General features: G+C 35.3%; 3 protein-coding genes across 6 annotated transcripts; 2 read left to right on the top strand and 1 right to left on the bottom strand.

Annotated features, from left to right (window-relative positions):
* Window positions 1–1,122: 1,122 nt before the first annotated feature.
* LOC110752409 (uncharacterized) lies at window positions 1,123–5,412 on the bottom strand. Of its 2 annotated transcripts, none has more exons than XM_021953054.2 (4): window positions 4,885–5,412; window positions 2,277–3,509; window positions 1,520–1,750; window positions 1,123–1,394 (listed from the first exon to the last, which is right to left on the bottom strand). In XM_021953054.2, the coding sequence occupies exons 2-4, from the start codon at window positions 3,482–3,484 to the stop codon at window positions 1,265–1,267; spliced, it is 1,569 nt and encodes a 522-aa protein (XP_021808746.2). In that variant the 5' UTR covers window positions 3,485–3,509; window positions 4,885–5,412; the 3' UTR covers window positions 1,123–1,264. The 2 variants fall into 2 exon arrangements, with proteins under 2 accessions (XP_021808746.2, XP_088108210.1); XM_088252084.1 differs by lacking the exon at window positions 4,885–5,412 and having other exon boundaries at window positions 2,277–3,052; window positions 3,160–3,441.
* Window positions 5,413–12,706: 7,294 nt separating this feature from the next.
* On the top strand, window positions 12,707–14,557 carry LOC110752416 (RING/U-box superfamily protein). Of its 2 annotated transcripts, none has more exons than XM_088251662.1 (5): window positions 12,707–13,003; window positions 13,112–13,278; window positions 13,503–13,586; window positions 13,685–13,849; window positions 14,336–14,557. In XM_088251662.1, the coding sequence occupies exons 1-5, from the start codon at window positions 12,814–12,816 to the stop codon at window positions 14,462–14,464; spliced, it is 735 nt and encodes a 244-aa protein (XP_088107788.1). In that variant the 5' UTR covers window positions 12,707–12,813; the 3' UTR covers window positions 14,465–14,557. The 2 variants fall into 2 exon arrangements, with proteins under 2 accessions (XP_088107788.1, XP_088107789.1); XM_088251663.1 differs by having other exon boundaries at window positions 12,714–13,003; window positions 13,127–13,278.
* A 5,859-nt stretch (window positions 14,558–20,416) lies between these two features.
* LOC110752417 (endoribonuclease L-PSP family protein) lies at window positions 20,417–22,676 on the top strand. Of its 2 annotated transcripts, none has more exons than XM_021953065.2 (6): window positions 20,417–20,703; window positions 20,928–21,043; window positions 21,152–21,196; window positions 21,750–21,823; window positions 21,909–21,958; window positions 22,401–22,676. In XM_021953065.2, the coding sequence occupies exons 1-6, from the start codon at window positions 20,511–20,513 to the stop codon at window positions 22,493–22,495; spliced, it is 573 nt and encodes a 190-aa protein (XP_021808757.2). In that variant the 5' UTR covers window positions 20,417–20,510; the 3' UTR covers window positions 22,496–22,676. The 2 variants fall into 2 exon arrangements, with proteins under 2 accessions (XP_021808757.2, XP_021808758.2); XM_021953066.2 differs by having other exon boundaries at window positions 20,418–20,694.
* The last annotated feature ends 612 nt before the right edge of the window (window positions 22,677–23,288 follow it).

Consider the following 23,288-nt stretch of genomic DNA (forward strand, 5'->3'; position numbering starts at 1 on the left):
CATATTGAATAATGATGAACATGATTAGTTAGCACTTAGCACCACTAATTATTTTTGTTGAGAAGTTCGTAAGCACTACGTTAAACGTGATTTATTAATTCGTTTTGGTCAAGTCCCAACCCAAAAGTTGCCAACTGATCATGCCCGATCCACTACGACAAATAATCATTGTCTCTAATCTTCCATATTTTAATCGCCAAGATGGCCAGGCTTGTACCAACCATAATAATCACCATCACCTCTATATTTATTTGTTTCCACAACTAGAGATTAATGGCTCGTTAGAGAGTGATTTTGGGAGAGCTAAAATCATTTATGGAGAGAAGCACCTCTTACGTGCTTCTTCATGTAATCACTTTAGGTGATTTTAAGTGATTCTGGGAAGAACACTGCTTCCCTCCTTATCTAAAAGGAGACATTCCTACTTCCCGCAAATCAAAGTTTGACACATGCAAAAATAATTCATCAAAAACACAAAAAGAATAATCTCAACACACATGTCAAATTGTGATTAACACGAAAGTATGAGTTCCTACTTTCAGAAAAGGAGGCAAGTGTTTTCCTTTTGGGAAACCACTTAAAGTGATTATCCGTAGAAGTGATTATTGACCTATCCAAAATCACTCCCAAATGAGCCATAAGTGATGACCTCTCCTAATATCATTTGTATCAACACTAGAATAAAATAAAATAAAAGACAGACTTATTTTAGTGCACCTTATGAGATCTTTATTTCATTTTCTTTTAGAAAATTAGACTTAAAAAAGTTGGCATCCATATTCTTTTTCTAGACAAAAATCCAATAACTTGTTTTGGTCGGATGAGTTTAACCATTGACCAATCAGACAGTTGTCTTATGGGGGTTGGTGACTCGGTTTAAAACCACCTCATTAGCATTTACCAGCATATCAAAGTAGCTAATCTTTTAAAATACGTAGAATCGTTGAATCTGATTAATTTGTTTACATTCAAGTTTAAATTTATTCAGACCAACTGGTTTTTGGTCGGTAGACCAACTGGTTTGTTTGAATCTTTGACCCATTTAATCTCCACAAAGATGATGAAATGGGGGAAACATTGATCCACTGAAGTAATATAGAAACCAAGAGAGCACAAGAAAAATGAAGAGAAAAAAGCTTTTTTTTTCTGAGGTGTATTTGATGTGTGATAAATTTTGAAGAACAATGTGATGGGCAGAACTCACTTCAAAAAGGAAAATTAACCAACTGAAAAGAGCTGTGATAAAGGTGAGTTTCATGCCCTCTCAAGTTTTGGATTTCTCCACAAGAATAATCCGACCATTCCACTCAGTCTCATCTAGAGCTCTGATTGCAGCATCGGCATCTTCATCCCTTTCCAAGGTCAAGAATCCGAATCCACGTGAATCTCCAGACCTAAGAAGAACAACATAATATGCATAACAAACTCAACCCAAAGAAGAAAGCAATAGAATGCATCATCAAGTATCAATGTCAAACACCTCATTGTTATCGTATGCAAGTATAAACTGCACAATTACCTTTTGTCTCTAACAATACGAACATCTCGTACTCGGCCATACCTAGAAAACTTCCTTTCCAGATCTCTCTCTGTAGTCAAAAAGCTAAAACCTGCAACAAATAAATTTCTTCCAGGTTTCCCTAATCCAGTTTTCCTATTAGGTGGTGGTGACCATGGTTTCCTTCTAGGCGATCGGTGACGAGAATGATTCTTTGGAGAAGGGGACCTTTGCATTGGAGAATGCCTTCCCCTATTGCAAGTTAAAGGACAAAATATTAGGGGACCAAACTAGATGATAAAGAGACAGAGACAGACAGATGGATAGATGGACAGATAAAGACCTTTGCTACAACCAAAGAGTGAAAGGTCCACTCATTAAGCTCCATATCCATTTAATTTTAAAACCTTGTACTATTCAATGTAAAGAATCCTGAGTTAACGGTAATGCATATGAGATAAGGAATCTTTTTGACATATTTCAAAAGAACAAGAAAAGTTGTTCATAGAGAGCTAGTTCCCACCATATATGATGTTTGATGAAGGTTTGATGTGTTAAAATCATATTTTCAGGAATTTGGGCAGAAACATAGGTGTTTCAAAAATGCAGTTTTCTAACTGCTGAGTTGGTCATTGGATGGGAGTACCAAATGAAAGATAAACCAAAACTTTCACTTTCAGATGTCTTACAACTTGTTCAAATTATTAAATTGTTGCCATTTGAAACTGACACTAGTAGAATTTTAACATAAGATAACAGAGAGGCTATAGAAGTTAACCTTGTCAATCTATGATGAGCTCTTGAATATGGGGACCTTGATCGAGATCTCTCACGATAAGCCCTCTGGTAACCATAAGAATCTCTATGCCGAATGGGTGATCGTGACTCCAATCTGTCCCTTCTCCCATAATTTGATTGTGAGCGATGGGACCTTGGGGGTGAGCGATGGGACCTTGGAGATGAGCGATGGGACCTTGGGGGTGAGCCATGCGACCTTGGAGATGCAGATATGTGCTTCAGAGCAGAACTATCCCTATGGTGGGAAAATTGTCGAATGCCCTGTGTAGGCGGGAGATAATGATCAGGTGAAGAAATATGTTGGCTATGTGATCTTGGTGCAAGTGATTGGTCTTGAGAACCTTGATGAGAAGGCAAATGCTCATGGTTATTGGGCAAGTCGCATGATGAAGGAGAATCTTCAGGCGAAAGTGACATTTGTCTTTTTATTCTAGGAGATATTGATCCTCTGGCGATTCTTCCGAGAGATTGAATATCAGAATTGCCGATGCCTGGGTTATTGTTCTGACCTGGCGACTCATCTTTCTTATTTTCATTATCCCACCTGTGTAACTTAGGAGATGATAACAATTGCTCTTTCCATTGATCACTAGCTTCCCTTTCTACTTCATGAATGAAAGGCTTAACTGATTCATATTGTGACCTCTCGGAAAAAATCATTTTCGCTCTTCCAGCATGAGGTACAGGAGTAGGCCTACCCATGTTAGAATCGTCCTCTCCCACTCCCTGGTTTGCACGTTCTGTCAGAGGAGACTCCTGTGAATGAGCAGAATCTTCAGTTCCCATTTCAATATGGAAAGTTTGCGACTTAGATTGAGAGGAGGGATTAAGAAAATTACTGCCATGCAACTCATCCATCTCACCTTGGTAATGGTTATTGTCCTCGAATGGAGACTCAGTCCTCTCTCGCTCATGGGCAAATTTTGTTTCAATGGCACTGTCTTGATCAGATTCAGTTGGGACAGGGTAAGATTTTTCCGGAAGAGATTCTGAAATTTCATATTTGAAATCTACATCTGCATGGATTGAGGGGGGACTCTGTTGCTCATGTTGTTTCAGATCCTCATTGAAACAATCCCTTCTTTCAAAGCTCTTTTCATCAGCATAACGATAAGCCTTTTCTACATTATCAACTGCAAAGTTAAGGTCTGATTCTCTAGCCAATGTTGAATCATCCATGTTTTCCATGTGCTCTCTAGTAAAACCAGTATCCCTGCAATTTATTCAATCATAATAAGTAATAAGCATAACATACATCTGTGCATACAACTGAAAGAAATCATATTCAAGTCCCATGTGCAAATTTTGAGGCAAAACTGAGTCATATTTAAACCAATTAAAACTGCAACTTGTAAACTATCATTTTGTAAAGCGCAATTCCATTATATTTAGAATTGAAATGAGCAATTCTTCGTTACAACTGATAGAAATTGGTGGGGTCTCAATTCCCCTCACCTTCACTCCAAAAGAAAGTGAACAAAAGATTACCATTGTAAAGGAACCTTTTCTAATATAATTGAAGCTAAACATGCCATCTAGAACAAGTTAGCATTGTGAAAAATATTAAAACGTTACTAATCCATTTAGAATGCAAAAGATTAATCATGGTAACAACAAACATCAATACACAACAGTTCTCCAATTCAAGCCAAAAGGCACTACAACTCAAATTCTACACACGAGAATCAGGACACATTTTCACAGCTAGAATGATGTAGTAATTTCAATTTGGAACCATTTTTGGAGCATAACTACACAGAAACTATTCTCTTTATCCCTCACCAGTCTCATGCAGCTCTTCTCAACCCTTAATTTTCCCACTTTAGGCCCTACACAACTGTAAGTAAAAGAATTCACAACTAAGTACAATTTATGTATTCACCTGCAGACGCATCATTCTCAACTTTTTTCCAGTAACCATATATGTAGCCATACTTATCACTTCTGAATTCTTTCAATACGAATCGAATACAACAACCCCCTAAATTCTCTACATGCCAACTTCTTTCAATGATAACACTCCAAAAGAAAACCATTTCCAACATACTACTAAATACCACAGATAAAGCCAAGTTCCACAATGTAACGTTTTCACATCATTCTTTGGGAGCCCAAGACATCCCATATACAAGTGAAACAGTTTTGCTGCAGTTTTTGATACCCATCATCTCAAAGACAATTATAACTTAACGAAAAACCAAAAGAACAATAATTTAAACAAAAAGATTGAAGCATCTAAATTTGAGACCCTATGGTGTCCCATATTATCTCAGCATTTGTGAAAAAAAAGCTATGGCCCACAAACTTAACTGAAAAACAGAAACCTTATTCTGAATTTTTCAGCAAAAAAATAAAAAACTTTATTCTGAATTCACAGTCGCTAACAAAGGTACCAATACGAAAATAGCATTCTACATGTCAAATTTTAATTCTGCACAAATATTAAAAATTAATACCCTACACTCCTAAACGGACACAACATACAATCCAATTCCAGGGAAAAAAAAACAGAGAAAAAATTGAACAGCAGTCTTGTACTTTTAATAAAAAATAATTATACGTGATAAGATAGTTGAGATATTACGTACCTTTTTGGATTTTTTTATATGCGAATTTTGCTTCTTAAACACTGCTGCACAGATTGAGCTTCGACTGGTCTTTAATGGCTGAAAGCAGAACGGGAAGACGAAAGAAATTAAAAGGAAGTTATGTTTTACGTTTTGTCGGATCTATGGGCGAACTCAAATAAAATTGAAAACTTGTTTTGGCGTCCGTTTCGGGTTTCTTCAAGCACCATGATAAAAGGGGTGAAGTTTTCTTTAGACACCAAAAATAAACTACGAGTATCACAAAAATATCTCCTAAATAAAGTAAAAATAATCTTTTTTGTTCCCCAACTATTTAAAAAAAAAAAGAAGTTATGACCCAACACTAAAAATATTTTGTTGCATTTATCTAAGGACAAAATTTTAAAAATTTGGGAAAAAAAATTCGATGTTAGGCCTCCCAAGAACAAAGGGTCCCCATAAAGTCGCATTATCCTTGATCTTTTTCAACATTTCAGAAGTAAGGGAAAGTTTGATGAGTTTGGTATGGGTTGGGTATTCAATTTGTGTGTCAATAGGTAATTTTATATAGGTGTCTACAAAGTCTTGCTTGCATCATCCAATCTACAAAGTCTCGAATCACCCACCCAAAACCTCCCATATTTGTTTGCGCCACCCAAGCCCCATCACAATTTGCTTTCATAAAACCATGCCGAGGTTTTTTCCTTACCACATGGACCTGTTTAGCTTGGTCAGGGCAATGGCGAAGCCAGGATTTCATGTGTGTGGGGGCCTCTTACAAATTATAAAGAATCAAAAATTCGAACTCACAATACATATGAAAATAGTATATATATCACATATGTCAAGAATTATATTGCTTATTGGTTGCAATCATAATTGTCCTCAACAAAGGGATAGACAAATACATTCTGAGCAAGAAAAATTGCAAGAGATAGACAAAGAGTAGCGATTTAGCAAATATCTTTAAAGCTTTTCCCCCCATTAAACCCAATAGAAAGAAAAAAAAAATCAAAATTTCACAAACTTTAAAAAAACCTTAGGTCGCTTCATGCATTCTTATCATACATGGAAAAATATTTTATGTAAAAATATTGATTAAGTATGAAAAATGGTTTTTCTGAATAATCATTTTCTCAAGATAATTTTTTGCGGCTTTTATTCCTTACACATCAAATAAGAAAACTTGATTTTATGGGATTTTAGTATGAAGTATATATTGACTTAATGAGCCATCATTTTTAGCCTAAATCGTATTTTGCACTAAAACCGATTTTTCATATTTTGATTTGGTGGGAATTTGATTTTCTAGTATTTTTATTTGAATCCAAATGGGGCGTACTTCCTTATTTACATTGTAAACTTAAGTAAATGGAGTAATATAAAAATTAATAAAAGTAAAAGGACAAAGACATTTACTTAAATGTTGAAAATGGAAATAAGGTAATATGTACACCTGGAGTGCACCACTACCAACTGAGCAAAGGGGCAATTTGAAACAACTCATTGTGCCTTAATACGCCCTCCACAACACATGTCAGTACATATCAAGACGTAAAGTATTTGAAATAATATACATATAGAAATACATAATAGTATATTACTTTTAAAATATAAAACAATTGAGTGGGGGCCCGTGACCACACTGGTCCCAGTGTGACTCCGCCCCTGGGTCAGGGGGTCTAGGTAGCTCATTAATCAATGGAGCTTTGGGCATGACAGCCTCCCGGAAGGTATTCCCCCACCCGCACTATCATTATACTTGCTGCATCACACTGGTTTATATGTAATCCTTGGAACACAGTAGAGAAAATAAATTTAGTTGATGCAATTAAAGGATGGAATTGGTTCTATTTATGTATTAAGGTGTAATTAATGCTACTAAGGATGTGTTCGGTTCAATTTATTGATTGCGAGTTTTTTTTAACTTGTATGTATAGGTTCTCAACATCTCCCTTTGTACAGGACCTCCAAAATCAATTGATCGGCCATGCCTGATTTTACATGGGTGCACCCACATGTGAATTTCTCTTCCTATGGAACCCACTCTTGGGCTTGTGAGAATTTTTAGGAGGCTCAAATGGGCATAGATCCCAATTGAGTCTCTGAAATGTGTGCACTCATGGTGGAAGAGCCCATTTAGAGCCCTATTGTAGATGTCCTAACATCCCAATTGAGTCTCTAAAATGTGATCACCCATGGTGATAGAGTCCATTTAGAGCCCAGGGGCGGCCCTGGGGTGGTGCAAGTGGCGCCACCGCACAGGGCCTCCGATTCTTGAGGGCCCCAAAAAAAAATTCTTTATATTGTATATATTAATATTATAGGAATTGTATATATAGTATAGCGTGCAAAATACTTGCACAAGAGCGTGTCTAGTGGAGTTGGCTCCAGCGCATGTTCACTTGTCGGAAGCGCCAGAGTTCGATTCTTGTTGAAGTCAGTCCATTTGGCTTTTTTCATATTATTTTTGCTTTATAACCACAAACTTTACATAATTATTATAAATATCAATAAAAAAAAAACAGAAAGCCTTTTAAAGAAAAAAAGGGAAACATCGAAGCTAACAACAAGAAGAGTATATATATTCCCCAAACACTTTTTACTTCAAAACCAAAAACACATCATGGTTTTTCTTTCTCTTAAACTCTGATTTTCTGGTAAAGTAATCATCATCATTCATCAATTCTTGTTGAAGTCAGTCCATTTGGCTTTTTTCATATTATTTTTGCTTTATAACCACAAACTTTACATAATTATTATAAATATCAATAAAAAAAACAGAAAGCCTTTTAAAGAAAAAAAGGGAAACATCGAAGCTAACAACAAGAAGAGTATATATATTCCCCAAACACTTTTTACTTCAAAACCAAAAACACTTCATGGTTTTTCTTTCTCTTAAACTCTGATTTTCTGGTAAAGTAATCATCATCATTCATCAATCTTTCTTTTGGTTCTTTTTTCAGTCCTTTGACCATTTTTTTTATTCTTTCAATTTCAGGAATTTCAACACCAAAAAGAGAAATTCATAATTCCTAAATTCATAAAGACCACTCAAAATCAAATAGTTAGGCTACTCTTTAATTTGTGATTGCCAATTTTTTTTTCCTATTAACCAGAGATTGCTTATTTGAGGCAGCAAGGGACCTTATAGGGGCAGGCACAAGGAGGTTATTTTCGTACCAAACAATTAAATTTATCAAATGGACACATTTAAATTTTTATGAATTTGATTTCTAATTGTCATTACATATTTATTGATGGTGACTTTTAGTTATAAAAAAATTGTTTATAACATTAAGTTATGGCAATTTTTTTTATATAGTATTTTTGTATTAGATTATGTGAGGCCCCAATTTAAGTTTCGCACAGGGCCCTCAAAATCTCAGGGACGGCCCTGTTAGAGCCCCATCGTAGATGTCTTATCTAATTCAATACATGGGGCCTGAAAATAAGGTAAATTAATGATTGAAAAAATGAGGGTATATTATACTTGTTTAAGGTTAGAGGATCATATATTTTTCATTATTATAGTATAGATTATTAAGAGTGTTTGACGGAAAATGGCATTGACTTGCATATCAGTGATCTCAAGTTTGAACTTCCATAACACCGTGGTAGTATGTGTGTGAGAAATTCCTCTCTCATTGCAGTTTAGACTATCGCTTATATTTTTTTAAAATAAATTATTTCACATGATGCAAATTAAATGCTCTTTACTGTGCAAAACAAATTAAACACTTGAGCGGAAATTACATTTTCTTTTTTCCTTATTTCTTCACAAATAAAGTTAATTATCACAAACATACCAAATGTAGTGAATGTTCATGAAAGTTGGTCTTTAGTACTTTTCGTATCCTGTAATTATCACAAGGATCCCAGTTACATAAATCATTTTTTCTCTTTGGATTACCTTTGCTTGTCGAGTAGTTTTTTCCTTCATGCAATACCAATTAAATTACTAGTCAATATTAAAGTGGAAGTGGAGAAGCTACAAAGTATTGAGTTCATCAAGGAAGTACATTATCCCATGTGGCTAGCAAACGTAGTAATGATCCGTAAACCGAAAAAGGGTTGGCGCATGTACGTATATTACATCAACCTCAATCGAGCCTGTTGATGCCACAGCGGGCCATGCCCTTCTTAGCTTTATTGATGCCTACTCTGGATACAACCAGATTTTCATGCACCTTGATGACCAAGCCCACATATCCTTCATTACTGATCAAGGTTTTTACTGTTATAAGGTGATGTCCTTCGGCCTAAAAAATATCGGAGCTACTTATCAACGCCTCGTGAACAACCTTTTTTCCCCATTGATCGGCCACACCATGAAAGTCTACGTCAATGACATGCTAGTCAAAAGTGGCACTATTGACCAACACATCCCTAACCTATCCACCGTGTTCGCAGTACTGAAGCGATACAACATGCGACTTAACCCCACGAAGTGTGCCTTCGGCGTAGCTTCGGGTAAATTCCTTGGTTTCATGATCAGCCAACGTGGCATCGAGGCCAACCTAGAAAAAATTCAAGCCATCTTGGACATGAAGGCACCAAAGACGGTCAAGGACATCCAAAGTAGAGCTGTCTGGGTCACAGTATCAATAGTAGTCCCCCAAGTTCGCGAGTAAGAAGGTACTTCTTGCTTGGGGATTTGTAATTTTAAGTGCACTGGCTGAGCAACACCATAGTTCATCCCTTACAGTATAGATTATTAAAAGTGTTTGACGTGGCCAACAGGTCATTGGAAAATGGCCTTGACTTACATATCAGTGATCTCAAGTTCGAACTCCCATAACACCGTGGTAGTATGTGTGTGAGAAATCCTTCTCTCACTGTAGTTTAGACTATCGCTTATATTTTTTTAAAATAAATTATTTCACATGATGCAAATTGAGTGCTCTTTATTGTGCAAAACAAATTAAACACTTTGAGAGGAAATTACATTTTCTTTTTTCCTTATTTCTCCACAAATAAAGTTAATTATAACAGAGACAGACCAAATAGAGTGGATGTTCATGAAAGTTGGTCTATAGTACTTTTCATATCCTGTAATTATCACCAAGGATTGAAATATCGGCTGATACACCGATATATCTGCCGATATATCGGTATTTTCAATTGTCGACACCGATATTGGGGGGTAAGGCCATATCTTCCCCTATATCGACGATATATCCTCGATATTTTGCCGATATCCCCGATATTTCCCGATATCCATAACAGAATCCAAAAAAAATTTAGAAGTTTTGAAGGCAATTGAAGCAAATTGAAACCCAAAAATAGCTAATCCTTGCCAAGAACCCTATATTTATTAATATGAAGAATCTATGCACAGTCCACTGCCCACATACCTCCAATCCATCTGAAGAGGACATAACGATCAATTTTGGATATATGAGCATAGGAACTAGACCTAGTACTAACTCAAATGAATCTTATGATGGATAGAGTTAAGTCATGTCTGATTATAGTGTAACTAGTTATGGAGCTCAAGATGATGAAACAGATTATGGACCTACTAGTTGGGTTAATCCTAACTATCCCATATATGGGAGGACAATAGGGAGCTCAAGAGAGGCCTATGTGCACCATGTTCAAACATGGCTTACAAACTGCTCGGGTTACATGACTTGGTATGACTATTATATGAATCTAGATACTTGTTCCTCATTGTTTGAACCTCATAGGAGCTCTTCATATTTGTAGATGGACACTTATCTAAATTGTAATCCAATGTTTAAGCAAACTATGGATTTATGCATGGTTTATTCATTCTAATCAACATTTTATTTTCAAACTTTTCATTAACGCGCATTACATACCACTTATATTTCATCATATGTTTATCTTATTATTAGTAAATTTTGAGTTTTATTTGTTCAATACATTCATTGATAATGTACATAACATCTATGAAAGTTTTACACTAAAATTATGTGTTTCAATGCCTATATCTATCATTTTTGTTGATTTTTTCCCAATACCTAAAACGATAACGATATATCCCCCGAAATATCCGTAAATTGGAGGCCCGATATTATCTGCACGGCCGATATTTTAATCCTTGATTATCACAAGGATCCCAATTACATAAACCATTTTTTCTCTTTGGATTACCTTTGCTTGTCGAGTAGTTTTTTCCTTCATGCAATACCAATTAAATTACTAGTCAATATTAAACTTCTTTTTTTCCTGCACAAGCACAGAAATGACTTGTCAAAATCTTTGTGGGGTTGCTGTTGTAGCGGATGGCATTACAAGCTGGAAACTGGAAACCCAAGTCTCTGCATTTATTTATTTTGGCGAAATATCAAACAAGACAGAAAGATAGCAATCAATGGGTGAGAAAAAAGGGTGGCCAAGTTTGCTTAAAAAATAAAACTATAGATCCACCATTCAAATATCACATACCTACTATATTCTATATATCTACCATAATTAATTATAGTACCACCCTTGGCCCCCTTACTATTAAAGTTCAAGCCCACAGAAGCTCAAAATCCCAGCACCTGGTTTTGCTTAATTAATTTCCTACTCAGTTTTAGACTTCAATTAGTCCCCACCCCACCCCACCCCACCCTAGATTTAAACTGCCAAGATATTAAGATTTCCTCTTTTGTTTGAATTTATGTATGCTGACAAGAAAATAACTAGAACTGAGTAGGGGTACCAATATGGATGGCCATGGCTTCAATTAACCATTGGAAATCAAATCCCATCTTTGTGGTACAATAAATATACTCTGCAACTTGATCATGCTGTGGACAGCAACTGGGCACAGAGGCTACCTTATCTGCTCAAGAACTGGCCCATTGGATTGAGTCCCCCATTTGGATGACACTAGTATTTAAAAACCACCAATGAGAATTAGATGAACTATTGTGAAGGAATCAGTTCAACTGGTTTTTAGTACCGGACTGTTTTTTTTGGCTTTTGGTTTGAGGGTATATGCCCGTTAGGCTTTACACGTGAGCAAAACCGCTTTAATACCATGAAGGAAATTGAGGTTCCATCTAAAAACCAATTGGCAATGTGGAGGAGTAGCCCAACTCCATATAAACCCTTGTTATGTTTCTCAACTTTCCAATGCGTGACATTTCTTCACATTCTAACTCCATCCAGTATCTATAAAACTGCGGGTCTTGCATTATATAATGTACTGAACTTGTACGTTTTGTCAAATATAGTTATGAGTTGGTTACTCTAATGCTATCATGGTAGAAAGTCTTTATTTATTTATTTTTCTTGCTAGCATATGAAGATTTGAACATGGTATATATGTCACTTTACACCACCACTAGACTGAGAATTCAATCCCAAAATTGGAAGGAAGTTTATGTTATTCCTATATATATATTGTCCTTTAAAAAAAAAAAAATCTTTAAAAGGGAGTTCATGGTATTCCTATATTTATTGTTCATTGAAAGAAAATACCAATACCACATTCTACCCCTCCTCATGCATGAAGTCTCTCAATACCAATACCACATTATACCAATACTACCAATACCACACTTTACCATAATCCATTTTAATATCAAATTTTGTTTTACAATAGTTTGATTAGGAAATGGGATATATGGTAAACGTACGACGCAATTGTTTTATATTGCAAAAGATCTAAAGTATAAAAAAAGGCAAAACGAAAATGAAAAGCAAATCATGCCTTAAACAAGCATTAATCATAGAGGGTTGCTTGCTCAAGTGAGTAGCATTTCGTGTTGTCTCATTCCTGCTCGCCAATTTGCCTTCTCAGTAAAATAATATGTAACACTTGTAAATTGTGGCACTTGGTTCTCTTCCTAGCTCTCTTAAATGCCTAGCCCTTCACCTCCTTACCCTTTAAATACTCATCCTTTGGTTGCTTACTTCACTCCCAAAAGCAATACCGTTTAAAGCCTCATCTTTTGAGTGTGTTCTCCCACTTTCCCACTCAAAAACACCATGTCTGGCTTGCCCATTTCTTCTATGATGAAGGGATGGTTTTCAGGCTTGTTGAAAGCTACATTCAGGTCTAAAGAGATTGTTTCTTTGTGGGTTTTGGCTGCTATTGGAGATGGTTCAAGAGGTGGGGCTTTGATAAGGGTTATAAACAGAGTTGTTTTTACTGCAATTACCTGCATTCTTGCACTAGGTATGTTTATAACCCTTGACTTCATTGGTTTTCTTCTGTGTCTCAGTTTTGAAAGGGTGACACAAAATTTAGCCTATTTATTGAGAACACAGAGTCACTTGTAAACAGTTGTGGGTTGTGTAGGAGGGGCTATAATGGGAGCAATTCATGGAGCCATCACAGGCCAGACGACGGAGACCGGGTTGGTTACTGGAGCCGGAATAGGTTGTCTGGCAGGGGCAATTGCAGCCATTCAGTTGATGGATTTGGAAGTTGATGGCCAATCATTGTCTAAGGTATAATGCCTTGTGTAAGTTTTCATTTCGTGCTTATAATATGCATAAGCCAATAAACCACAATGTAACAATGAATAATGAGTTTTCGTTTTGAGGTTTATAGTTCTAGTGGTAGAGCACTTAACCACACATATGACAGAGTTAGACTCTCGTTTTCCTACTTTACTTGGATATTTAAGATTCCGTCTTCGTGTTGGATTTTATAATAACTTTTTCTTTTATAGGTTGCTCTCTTGGGGCGTATGGTAAATGGGACGGTGTTTATGGAATGGGTAAGTTCTGCAGTGCTAAAAGCCTATCACTGGCAAGTAAGTGTTTCCCTTCACAGACCAGCAATGAAGTAGTTATTTTTTTTCTTTTCTATATAGTAATCAATTTGAGTTACAATGCCAAATTTATTGAGCAGATTAGCAATCTGGAAACAACTTATAGAGAGATTTCTGGAATTTATGACATTGCTGGAGCTAAGGGCTTATCCCACGAATGCATTCAAAGGCTCCCTCAAAGTGCATTTCGTTCTAGCAATATGATTGAGTCTTGCAATGACTTTTGCTGCTCAATTTGCTTGCAGGTGGGGCAACATATATATAGTATATATATATATATATATATATATATATATATATATATTATTATTATTATTATTATGATTAATTGCAACCAAAATTAGGATCCAAAATGTTTGAAAAGTTGTTGTAGCTTTCCATTAAATTGTGAGTTCACAATCCCTTTCCACGTTGGGTGTCTCACACAGGGACTGTGAGCTCACAATAACATAGCATATAAATTACAAAAAATTGTGTCTTCTTTGCACACTCTCAAAATATTTTATGTGTAAGACACCCAGTGTGACATTTTTTGAAATTTTTTCTCCACTTACTGAAGTGTATACGATGTTTTTGAAAGGTACAAAAACAGGTTATGAAATAAAAAAACATAGTATAATTTCGGACAAATAATTTTCCTCCTTTTCCATATGGCCTACGATTAACCAAATGTTGGGTTATGAGTTATCACTGTTTACTCACAATTTGATTTTTGATGTTTATATTTGCAGGAACTGAAGGAGGGAGAGTGTGCAAGAGAACTTCCCACCTGTAGGCATTTCTTTCACATGGCCTGCATAGACCAATGGCTAAAACAACAATCTTCTTGCCCTATGTGCAGAACACATGTTGATACTTAAAATGCTTAAACTCTAATGGCATGTTTACTAATCCGTAATTGGATTATGAGGAATTGAATTGAGGATAATTGAATTGAGGAGGAGTTGGATTTAGGAGAATTAGATTCCGGATTTCTATTGAAGTTGTTTACTAAACCATATGGAATTGGAGTAGGAGTAATACTAATTACTAAAATGTCCTCGTTGTTGGGTTAAAGTAGATGACAAATTTGGAAATTTTAAAATTGTGTGAGAATATAATGGGTAAAAAAGATGAATTCATAATGGGTTAGTTCTCCAAGAATTAGAATATGGCTCATTAGGTCCAAAGCGATCAGTTGTCATTAGGTTTAGCCCACGCGTTTTTCATTTTAGATGTAGGCCTTTGACATTTATTACTTTTTTTGTTGTGTCGATTTTACCCTTTGAGGTAAATAAGTAAAACGCATTGAAAATCTAAATTTAATGCATTATTTCCATGTAATTGAATTTTAGAATTTAAATTTTGAATTCTTTCCTTGATAATATTCCTAATACAGGGATAAAATACAATTTAATCAATGAAACGTAAAGACTCACATATTATACCAATCGATCAGACAAGCACCCACATGAAATTATGTATCTAACATGCAAGTAAATAGTGTTATTATTAGCAACGAAAAAAACTAAGTGATAAATCGTGTTACCTATAAGTTAGGAACATAAATTAAAAGACTACCTATAAGTCAGATACAAAAATAGACAAATAAAATTATATGTTACTTGTAAAAAAATAAAGGTACATAAAATACTATTACACATTATCGAAAATATAAAAAAACACATATATACCTATGCAATATGCAATAAGAAAATATACGTACACCGAAAATAAATGCATTTTTTTCCTCTGTCAAAAAATTTCAAGACGCATATAAAATAAATGCATTTTTCCCAATAATTCTGCATTGAAGAAGCAAGAAATTAGTAGAGATTGGTTCGAAGGAGCATGATTGTAAGTAAAAACTAATTTTTGGGATATGTTTGATATATTTTCCTTTTCTATTCAATGCCAAACATTGTAAATAGCTAATTATTATGGCATAATAGCTAATTATTATGACATAAAGTCTTAAAGGGCAACATTGGAACAAAAAATGATTTCATAAATAAATAAATAAAAAGATTACATCAAAAAATATTTAAAAAGGAATGTAATCCTATGTGGCACAAAAATCAGAAGACTTGGATCAAATTCACAAAATTCGAGGACTAAACTCAACTCCTCAATGAGAATTTGGATCTATATCAATTTTTCTAATTAGAATACCACCCAAGAATTGAATTGTGGGCTCCATTTTCTTTTTAATTCATTGACGTGAAGTAAACACAGGAATCTTCTATAGGTGGAATTCAATTCCTGATTAGTAAACACACCATAAATTTAATTATTAGCTTCAACTTGTAAAATTGCAACAACAAGTAGTTAATTATTTTGTAATGCTAATTAAAGCGCACAAATTTGGTACATGTATATTACCTTAGTGAAGATTTTTGTTATCATACATACATGCATGAATGAATCTTCATTCCTAATATATTTGCGTATAATAAAAACATTTTCAATACAATTTTTCATATTTCTATTTGGAAATAGCCATGTTAGTACACTTAGGCCTCGTTTGGTGAGCTGGACTGGACTGGTTAGGATTAGACTTAAAGTATTGGACTGGACTGGGCTAGACTTCAGTCCTATTGAGTTGTTTGGTAGAACACTAGAACTGGACAACATTGGACTTCATTTTTAAAAAAAATTCAAAATTAATTTACTGTTTATTAGATTATTTAATATCATAAATAATTATTTTAAAATGTATCAAATTACAGAACCAATATTTATATAAAAAAATTATTATAGAACCATAACATTCAAAGAGATTGGGACTTCAATAAAAAAAAAAGAGATCAATAGCGTCTCACCCAAAAAAAAAAAAAAAACAGATTGGAACCTACAATTGAACAAGCAACAAAATCCAACAAAATTAACACAACATAATGACTTGAAAGGACTTTTTTTAAAGATTTTTTATATTCAGGATTTTTTATGTTTGGATTTTAAAGATTTATATCATAAGAATTTATAAGATTTGGAAGGACCACATGGATTTTTTTTTTTTGTATGATGCTAACTAATGAGATTGGATTTTCTGCTCATCCTCACGCATTCTGAGAAACAAGTCTGCAAACCACAGCATGCTATAATTTGTATTCTGAGAAACAATTAAAATGAAAACACCATCTGTGCATGGGATTGGCCTAAAAAAGGACCCTCTCCAATCCAACTTTACCACACACCACGAGCTTGCATTACTCACAGAAATACAACCCACTGAGAGCATATTCAAGGTGTCCAAGAGCACACATTACTTTTGGGCATTTAATCAAACACATAACGAGCACCCACTGAGATCATTTCCACGACAATTCTATACTAGCAATACTTAAGTGGATTTACATAGCACAAGTTATATACCCAAGAAATAAAATTTCAGAATAACCCGGAAGAGCAAATGCAAAAAGACACTAGATGTGGGCACTTGCATCAGCAATAATAGAAACGGGATCAAATGGAATGGAACAATAAATAAAACAAACATTCAAAGTTACAAGAGTCAATGAAAAAGATAACAAAGAAAGACAAGTTAAAGTAAAAGCCAATAAAATTTTCCCAATCTTTTAATAGCCAATTTGATGTAGCTTCATGTCCTCCTAAGTAGCATTTATCCACATATCTAAAGCTATGGTAGCCCTCCATGCATTAGCATTTTCTCGTTGCTGCAATTGGGTTTGAACAATAGGTTCCAAATTATCTTCTTCATTAACTGGTAATACTGAAGATGAAGATTCGTCTGTTGGTTCAATTGGAAATTCATCAGAATGACACTCTTTGCGAAGAAAGTTATGTAGTGCTACACCTGCTAACACAAGCTCTGCTTGTGTCTTAAATGGAAATGGAGGCGCTGACTTAAAAATTGTGAATCGAGATTTAAAAATGCCAAATATCCTCTCGATCACATTCCTCAATGACGCATGGCGAAGATTGAACAATTCATTTTCATTTTGAGGGTCATTACCATGACCTGCAAAATCTTGGAGATGATATCGCACACCTCGAAATGGAGCTAAAAATTGGCGCCGATTAGGAAACCCACAATCCACTAGAAAATATTTACCTAATTATATATATAATACATATAAAATTAGTATGAAAAGTTAAAATACAAAAAAAACATATTTATCATTTAAAAATTAAGTACTTACCTTGGGCCACTTTAAGTCCATTCCTCCTTGATAAAGCATCATTTAGTAGCTTTGAATCATGAGCTGAACCCTCCCACCCGCTAAGAACGTACATGAATTCCAAATCAAAGTTACAAGCTGCTAATACATTTTGTGATATCTTTCCATGACGATTACGATAACTGCTTACATCTCGCCCCCTCACCATTGCCGGAATATGTGTACCATCAATAGCTCCGATGCAATCCTAAAATTATTCATATATCACAATAACCATATTATGAAAAATACATATTATAATAACAATATTATTATAATTCGATAATTATTACATACCTTGAAATAAGGGTAAAACCTTGTGCTTTCCCTTATTTTAGCGGGCACAGCCGGTCCTGGTTTAGCCATCAAATCAGATGCTATTGAATTCAAGGCCTTCAAAATCTTGTGAAAATTTTCACTAGCAGCGAATTGTGATCGGCCCAATGTATTACCCATTAGCATCACTCAATCCACTATTGATAGCATCCACCAAGAGGTGCAACAACTCATTGGTATCGTCCATGGTCCAAGATTCATAGTTCTCTTTCTCTTTGCCCTTTCCTTTGTTATTTCCTTGTTGTGAATCCCCCATTAAATTACTACTACAACATATGTAAGAAATTTATTAGTTAATGAAAACTGATTTACCACAGACAATAATAATGCTGAATGAAAAAGGAAATCTCCTTAATGAAACCCAACAACAATAATAATGCAAAACCCGTGCTTCAAGACCCAGTCAGTTCTCTCTCTCTCCATACAATACAAACATGAAGGTTTTCTTGTTTGGGTTTGATTTCAGTTCTCTCTCTCCATACAATTCAAAACTTAATAATAATTTCTTCAAGACGACACCAATATATAAACAATTCCTATCAGCATGGTACAAGACAAACCATATATAAACAATAGAGAAAAGTACAAGACAATCAACATGGTTACGAAGTCAACAAACCATATATAAACAATAGAGAAAAGTACAAGCCGATGGTATGAATACGAAAAAGGCACAGACCATAAATCGAAACAATAGACACAGACCATAAAAATCGAAAAAGGCACAGCACGAAAAAGGCACAGACCATAAATCGAAACAATAGACACAGACAATTAACACAAGAAGACATAGCACGATAAGGAAGCAATACCTTGTTGAAGAGCTGTTTATCTTCACGAAGAGCTGTTCGTCTTCTCTAGCAGACAAAAAAAAATCCAACGTAAAAAGTCTGATGGGTTAGGGTGGGATTTTTTTATAGGGTTTGGTATTTATACCTCCCACTAAAAAGTCACACCAATTCCCTATTTAAAAAAAATCCTTCGAAATTAGCAAGTTTTTGAATACCAAAAGACTTTTTGTTACTTGTTTAAAGTCTTGATTGAATACCACTAGATTTGGACACCCTCTTTAAAAAATCCTAATAGTCCTGATTGAATACCATAAGACTTGTTTAGATTATTTAAAAGTCTTAATTGAATACCACAAGACTTATTTATCCCAAAATAGTCTTTTAAAATCCTAATTGAATACACCCCTAACTTACTCATATCAATTCAATCAACCCATTAACCACTGTTAACAACAACAGTAAAAAAATAAAAAAAATTGCAGCCAAAAGGAGACGGAGAAAATCTGGGATTCCCCTATTACAGCCAATGGTCTTTGCATCTTGGACCAGAAACAAACATAAGCAGAAAAAAAAGAAAAAGAAATATGAGATAGCATTGAAGAGACTGAAGTGAGAAGATTTGCATCAATGGTCTTTGCATCAAACCCACCCTATTACAGCCAATGGTCTTTGCATCAAACCCACCATTTTCCTTCCATTTTTCTTGTTCCTATTTCCAAGAGAGAGATTGAAGTGAGAAGATTACTTGAAATATGAGATAGCATCAGAGAAGAAGATGAATAGAAGAACAGAAGAAGAAAGGGGCTCTAGAAAAAAAAGAAAAAAAATAAAAAGAGGAGAAAATCACAAAGACAGAAAGAGAGGAAGAGAGAAGAGAGAGGGGAAGAGAGAGAAGAGAAGAAACTGGTGAGAGGAGACGTTCTCGCCGAGAGAAGAGAGAAGAGGCGTGTCTCTGGAAAAGACTTGGATTCTAAACCCACATCTGGGCTTGGGTTCTGGAGCTATAGTTATTTGGGACATGGATCTCATGCCCATATCCAATCCAAGACTAATTTAAGCTCACCAAATAATGGCTAGAATCCATGTTCATTTTAATTGAAAATATCAAGTACAGTCCAACCTACCAAACAGAGCCTTAGGAATTCAAAAGACAGAGTTATGACATCTGTGATATTAATCTAAACTACGCATGAAAAAAAAGATATTAATCTAAACTACGGGAATGAGGATTAGAACTCAGGTGCAGAATAGATAGCAGATCCGCTCTAACCAACTTGGCTAAGCCCATATCTGTTATCACATGTGAACTTTACTGCTGCACAACAAACCTAATAACATTTTAACTTCCAATAAGATGCTACAAGTGCAATACAAAATTGATTTTAAATTAGATTACGATATTCGTTTCAAATTTTCTGCAGTTGGCCCAAAACTAAAGCCCAATAATAAAAATGAAGAAAAAGCCCAGAGAAATAGAGATTCAGAACAGACAAAAAAAAACAAGAACATATATGCGAGTGACTGAGTCAACAGTCACCATTCACCAACCATCAGCAGTGACAAGAAGTCACCAGAGACCAAGTGAGACGACACAGAGCGAGCAAGAGAGAGACATAGCGATGGCTTGGTGTGCGGCGAGGAGCTTACACTTGCCGACGATCGACCTGGGCGCATTGCGCACCCGGGCTCCGTTAGCCGTGGGCGTGGGCTTTGCTTCGGCGGCTGGCTCCACTTTTTGGCGATCCTCGGCTTCATCGAATCCCTCTTCGCGCTTCGCTTGCTTAGCCATTTCCACTGACGCTCGTAATCTCCGTTTGTTTTTGAAATTTTATCTCTTTTGATTTTTGTTCACTAATTAGTTTTCTCATTTCGCTCTGTTTGGTTGCTTGGATTAGAAAGCCGGCCTAGGCTGTTCCTTTGTTTGGTTGTATAAGCTGGTTCTCGCTTATGGAATTTCCTTTTGATGAATTTTAGATAAAAAGATTCAAACTTTGCCTATGAATTTAACATGGGTAAGTTTTGTTTGGTTTGATTAGGAATCAAGGAAGCTGTTCACACAGACAAGGCCCCGGCTGCATTGGGACCCTATTCTCAGGCCATCAAAGCCAACAACTTTGTCCATGTGTCTGGTGTTCTTGGTCTGATTCCCGAGGTTTGTTTCATGACGTTATGTTTTTCCTCGTCACTTTAATCCATCAATGTTCCTATCCTCGTACCCACATACATCAGATAAAAACTTATGTTTTGTGTTCAAATGCAGACTGGGAAGTTCATATCTGAGAATGTTGAAGATCAGACAGAGCAGGTATTGTTAATGGCTTGTACATGTCTTACTATGTTCTGATGTATTAGGTATAGTTGTGTGGTTTATTTTTGGATTTAATATAATCATAAATCTGTTATTATTTTTTTGGGATTTGTTGGTGATATGTTCCTTGATTTTTTTACTGCTGTCATGCTGTAACCTTTAAACCAATTAACTTCCTCATGATTTAGAAGTGAAAGTTGGAGAATTTGGTGGTTGTGGGATCTTACATTACTGATCAGTCCACTTGGTACCTCTGCAGAATTTATAACAGTTACTGTCTCAATTGTTCAGAAGTTAAAAACAAAATATTTGATATTTGTTTTTCTGTGCAACATTGCAACCAAAGCTTATCCTAATGTTTTTGACAAACCTTCATGAAGGAGAAGTTGCATTTCTTATCCTAATTTCTATATAGTTAACCTGTTGTGTTGTGAACTCATAAGCGAGGTAGTTATGTTCTTTTGTTTCATCATCTTTGCAATGGAGTATAGATGATGGCATTGGTTGTCTGACTGTTTCTGACAGATTTGGGCTTATGAAACTATTGCAGGTTCTAAAAAATATGGGGGAAATACTGAAAGCAAGTGGCGCCAACTATTCTTCTGTGGTTAAAACGACAATTCTGTATGGATCCATTTTTTCTTTGCTCAATTTTGATTTTTAATTTTATTGTTGGAGATGCAATTTGTTCTTTCTTATGTTCATGCAGGTTGGCTGACTTGAAAGACTTCAAGAAAGTCAATGAGATCTATGCTAAATGTGAGTTTTATGGAGATATAAATTTGATGCTGAAGATTGAATTTTTAATTTGTGTCATGCAAAATATGTATATAGCACAAGGTCTTCCAGCTTTGCAGGTCGTGTTTCATCCATCTGCCAAAACTATAAGGGTATCTTGGTACTCATAGGACTTCCATTACTACTTACAAAAAAGAGACTTGGATAGAATGCAGTTAACTTTAACACTCCAACTCCTCCTTTGCATATCTACAATATTTTCCCTGCTAAAGTTTGCACGTGATTACTCTGTCAAATTTTATAGTCTAGAACACTTGAAGCATGACTGTTGGTTGGTGGTGACACAATCCTTTATTTTGCTCAACTGGTCTTTGAGTCTTTCATTATAAAGTTATGCGAAACATGCTGGTGACAACCATTATACTTATTCATTCAACTTGTCTTACATGGTTTTGTTTTGCAGATTTTCCGTCACCAGCCCCAGCTCGTTCAACATTTCAGGTAGCAGCATTGCCATTGGATGCCAAGATTGAAATTGAGTGCATTGCAGCACTGTAACCTCCTAAATATACATTTTCTTAGCAGAAACTTAGATAATAATGTAGGAGGTGGCATCTTTGAACATTGCGTTTGACTTGTTTATTTCCACCCCTTGCACATTGTTGTTATTGTAACATCGTTTCTCAAAAAGCACAGCCGAGTATTTTGATATTAAGATGGAACTTTTCACCCCTTCAAATTTACTGCTAATATTAGGTGGTTATTCTATTGTAATCGCAGTGTGAAAGTGGCTATTTTGTGATGATGCATATGTCTCCGCCAAGAGACAATCTTGTATCCCTTTCACATGCCAGTTATGTGACAAGTTGTGTACCAGGAATTTTCTCTTTTGGAAATACTGGCAAGGGACACTCAGTTGTGTCTTTGACCTCTGTTGGAGGTCACCACCATTTATAAATCCATGGCTTTCCAATCATCCTCAAAACTGAACAACCAAACAACTGAGCTGAATATTTCCACACCAAAGCCCTTTTTTTTCTTTTCTTTAAATAATGTTTTAATGGCAAATAAAGATCACAACGAGAATCCCCATAGATTCCTAAACACGAACTTCCTTTGCAAGCTCGTTAGCCACTAAATTTGTTCTTTTCTGTACGCATATCAAACTAAAATTTTCCAGACAATTATCTTGCATAAGCTTGATTGACACCTTCACCAGACAATTATCTTGCATGAGCTTGATTGACACCTTCAATAATAATGTCTTTCGATCCTTCTGTTGTTAAATTGTATCGATTCTCAACCCCTCCAATCAAATTACTTGCTCTTACTTTCGGAGTTGCATAAGTTA

The sequence above is a fragment of the Prunus avium genome, chromosome 4, assembly GCF_965620075.1.
Source record: "Prunus avium chromosome 4, drPruAviu1.hap1.1, whole genome shotgun sequence".
NCBI lineage: Eukaryota > Viridiplantae > Streptophyta > Magnoliopsida > Rosales > Rosaceae > Prunus > Prunus avium.

Coding starts and splice junctions, on each gene's coding strand:
- LOC110752409 (XM_021953054.2), bottom strand. CDS start 3,484: ATGGAAAACATGGATGATTCAACATTGGCTAGAGAATCAGACCTTAAC. Junction 1,751..2,276: donor GCTCATCATAGATTGACAAG/GTTAACTTCTAT, acceptor AACTTGCAATAG/GGGAAGGCATTCTCCAATGC. Junction 1,395..1,519: donor CGTATTGTTAGAGACAAAAG/GTAATTGTGCAG, acceptor TGTTCTTCTTAG/GTCTGGAGATTCACGTGGAT.
- LOC110752416 (XM_088251662.1), top strand. CDS start 12,814: ATGTCTGGCTTGCCCATTTCTTCTATGATGAAGGGATGGTTTTCAGGC. Junction 13,587..13,684: donor TAAAAGCCTATCACTGGCAA/GTAAGTGTTTCC, acceptor TTTATTGAGCAG/ATTAGCAATCTGGAAACAAC. Junction 13,850..14,335: donor GCTGCTCAATTTGCTTGCAG/GTGGGGCAACAT, acceptor TTATATTTGCAG/GAACTGAAGGAGGGAGAGTG.
- LOC110752417 (XM_021953065.2), top strand. CDS start 20,511: ATGGCTTGGTGTGCGGCGAGGAGCTTACACTTGCCGACGATCGACCTG. Junction 21,197..21,749: donor TTGAAGATCAGACAGAGCAG/GTATTGTTAATG, acceptor AAACTATTGCAG/GTTCTAAAAAATATGGGGGA. Junction 21,959..22,400: donor CAATGAGATCTATGCTAAAT/GTGAGTTTTATG, acceptor TTTGTTTTGCAG/ATTTTCCGTCACCAGCCCCA.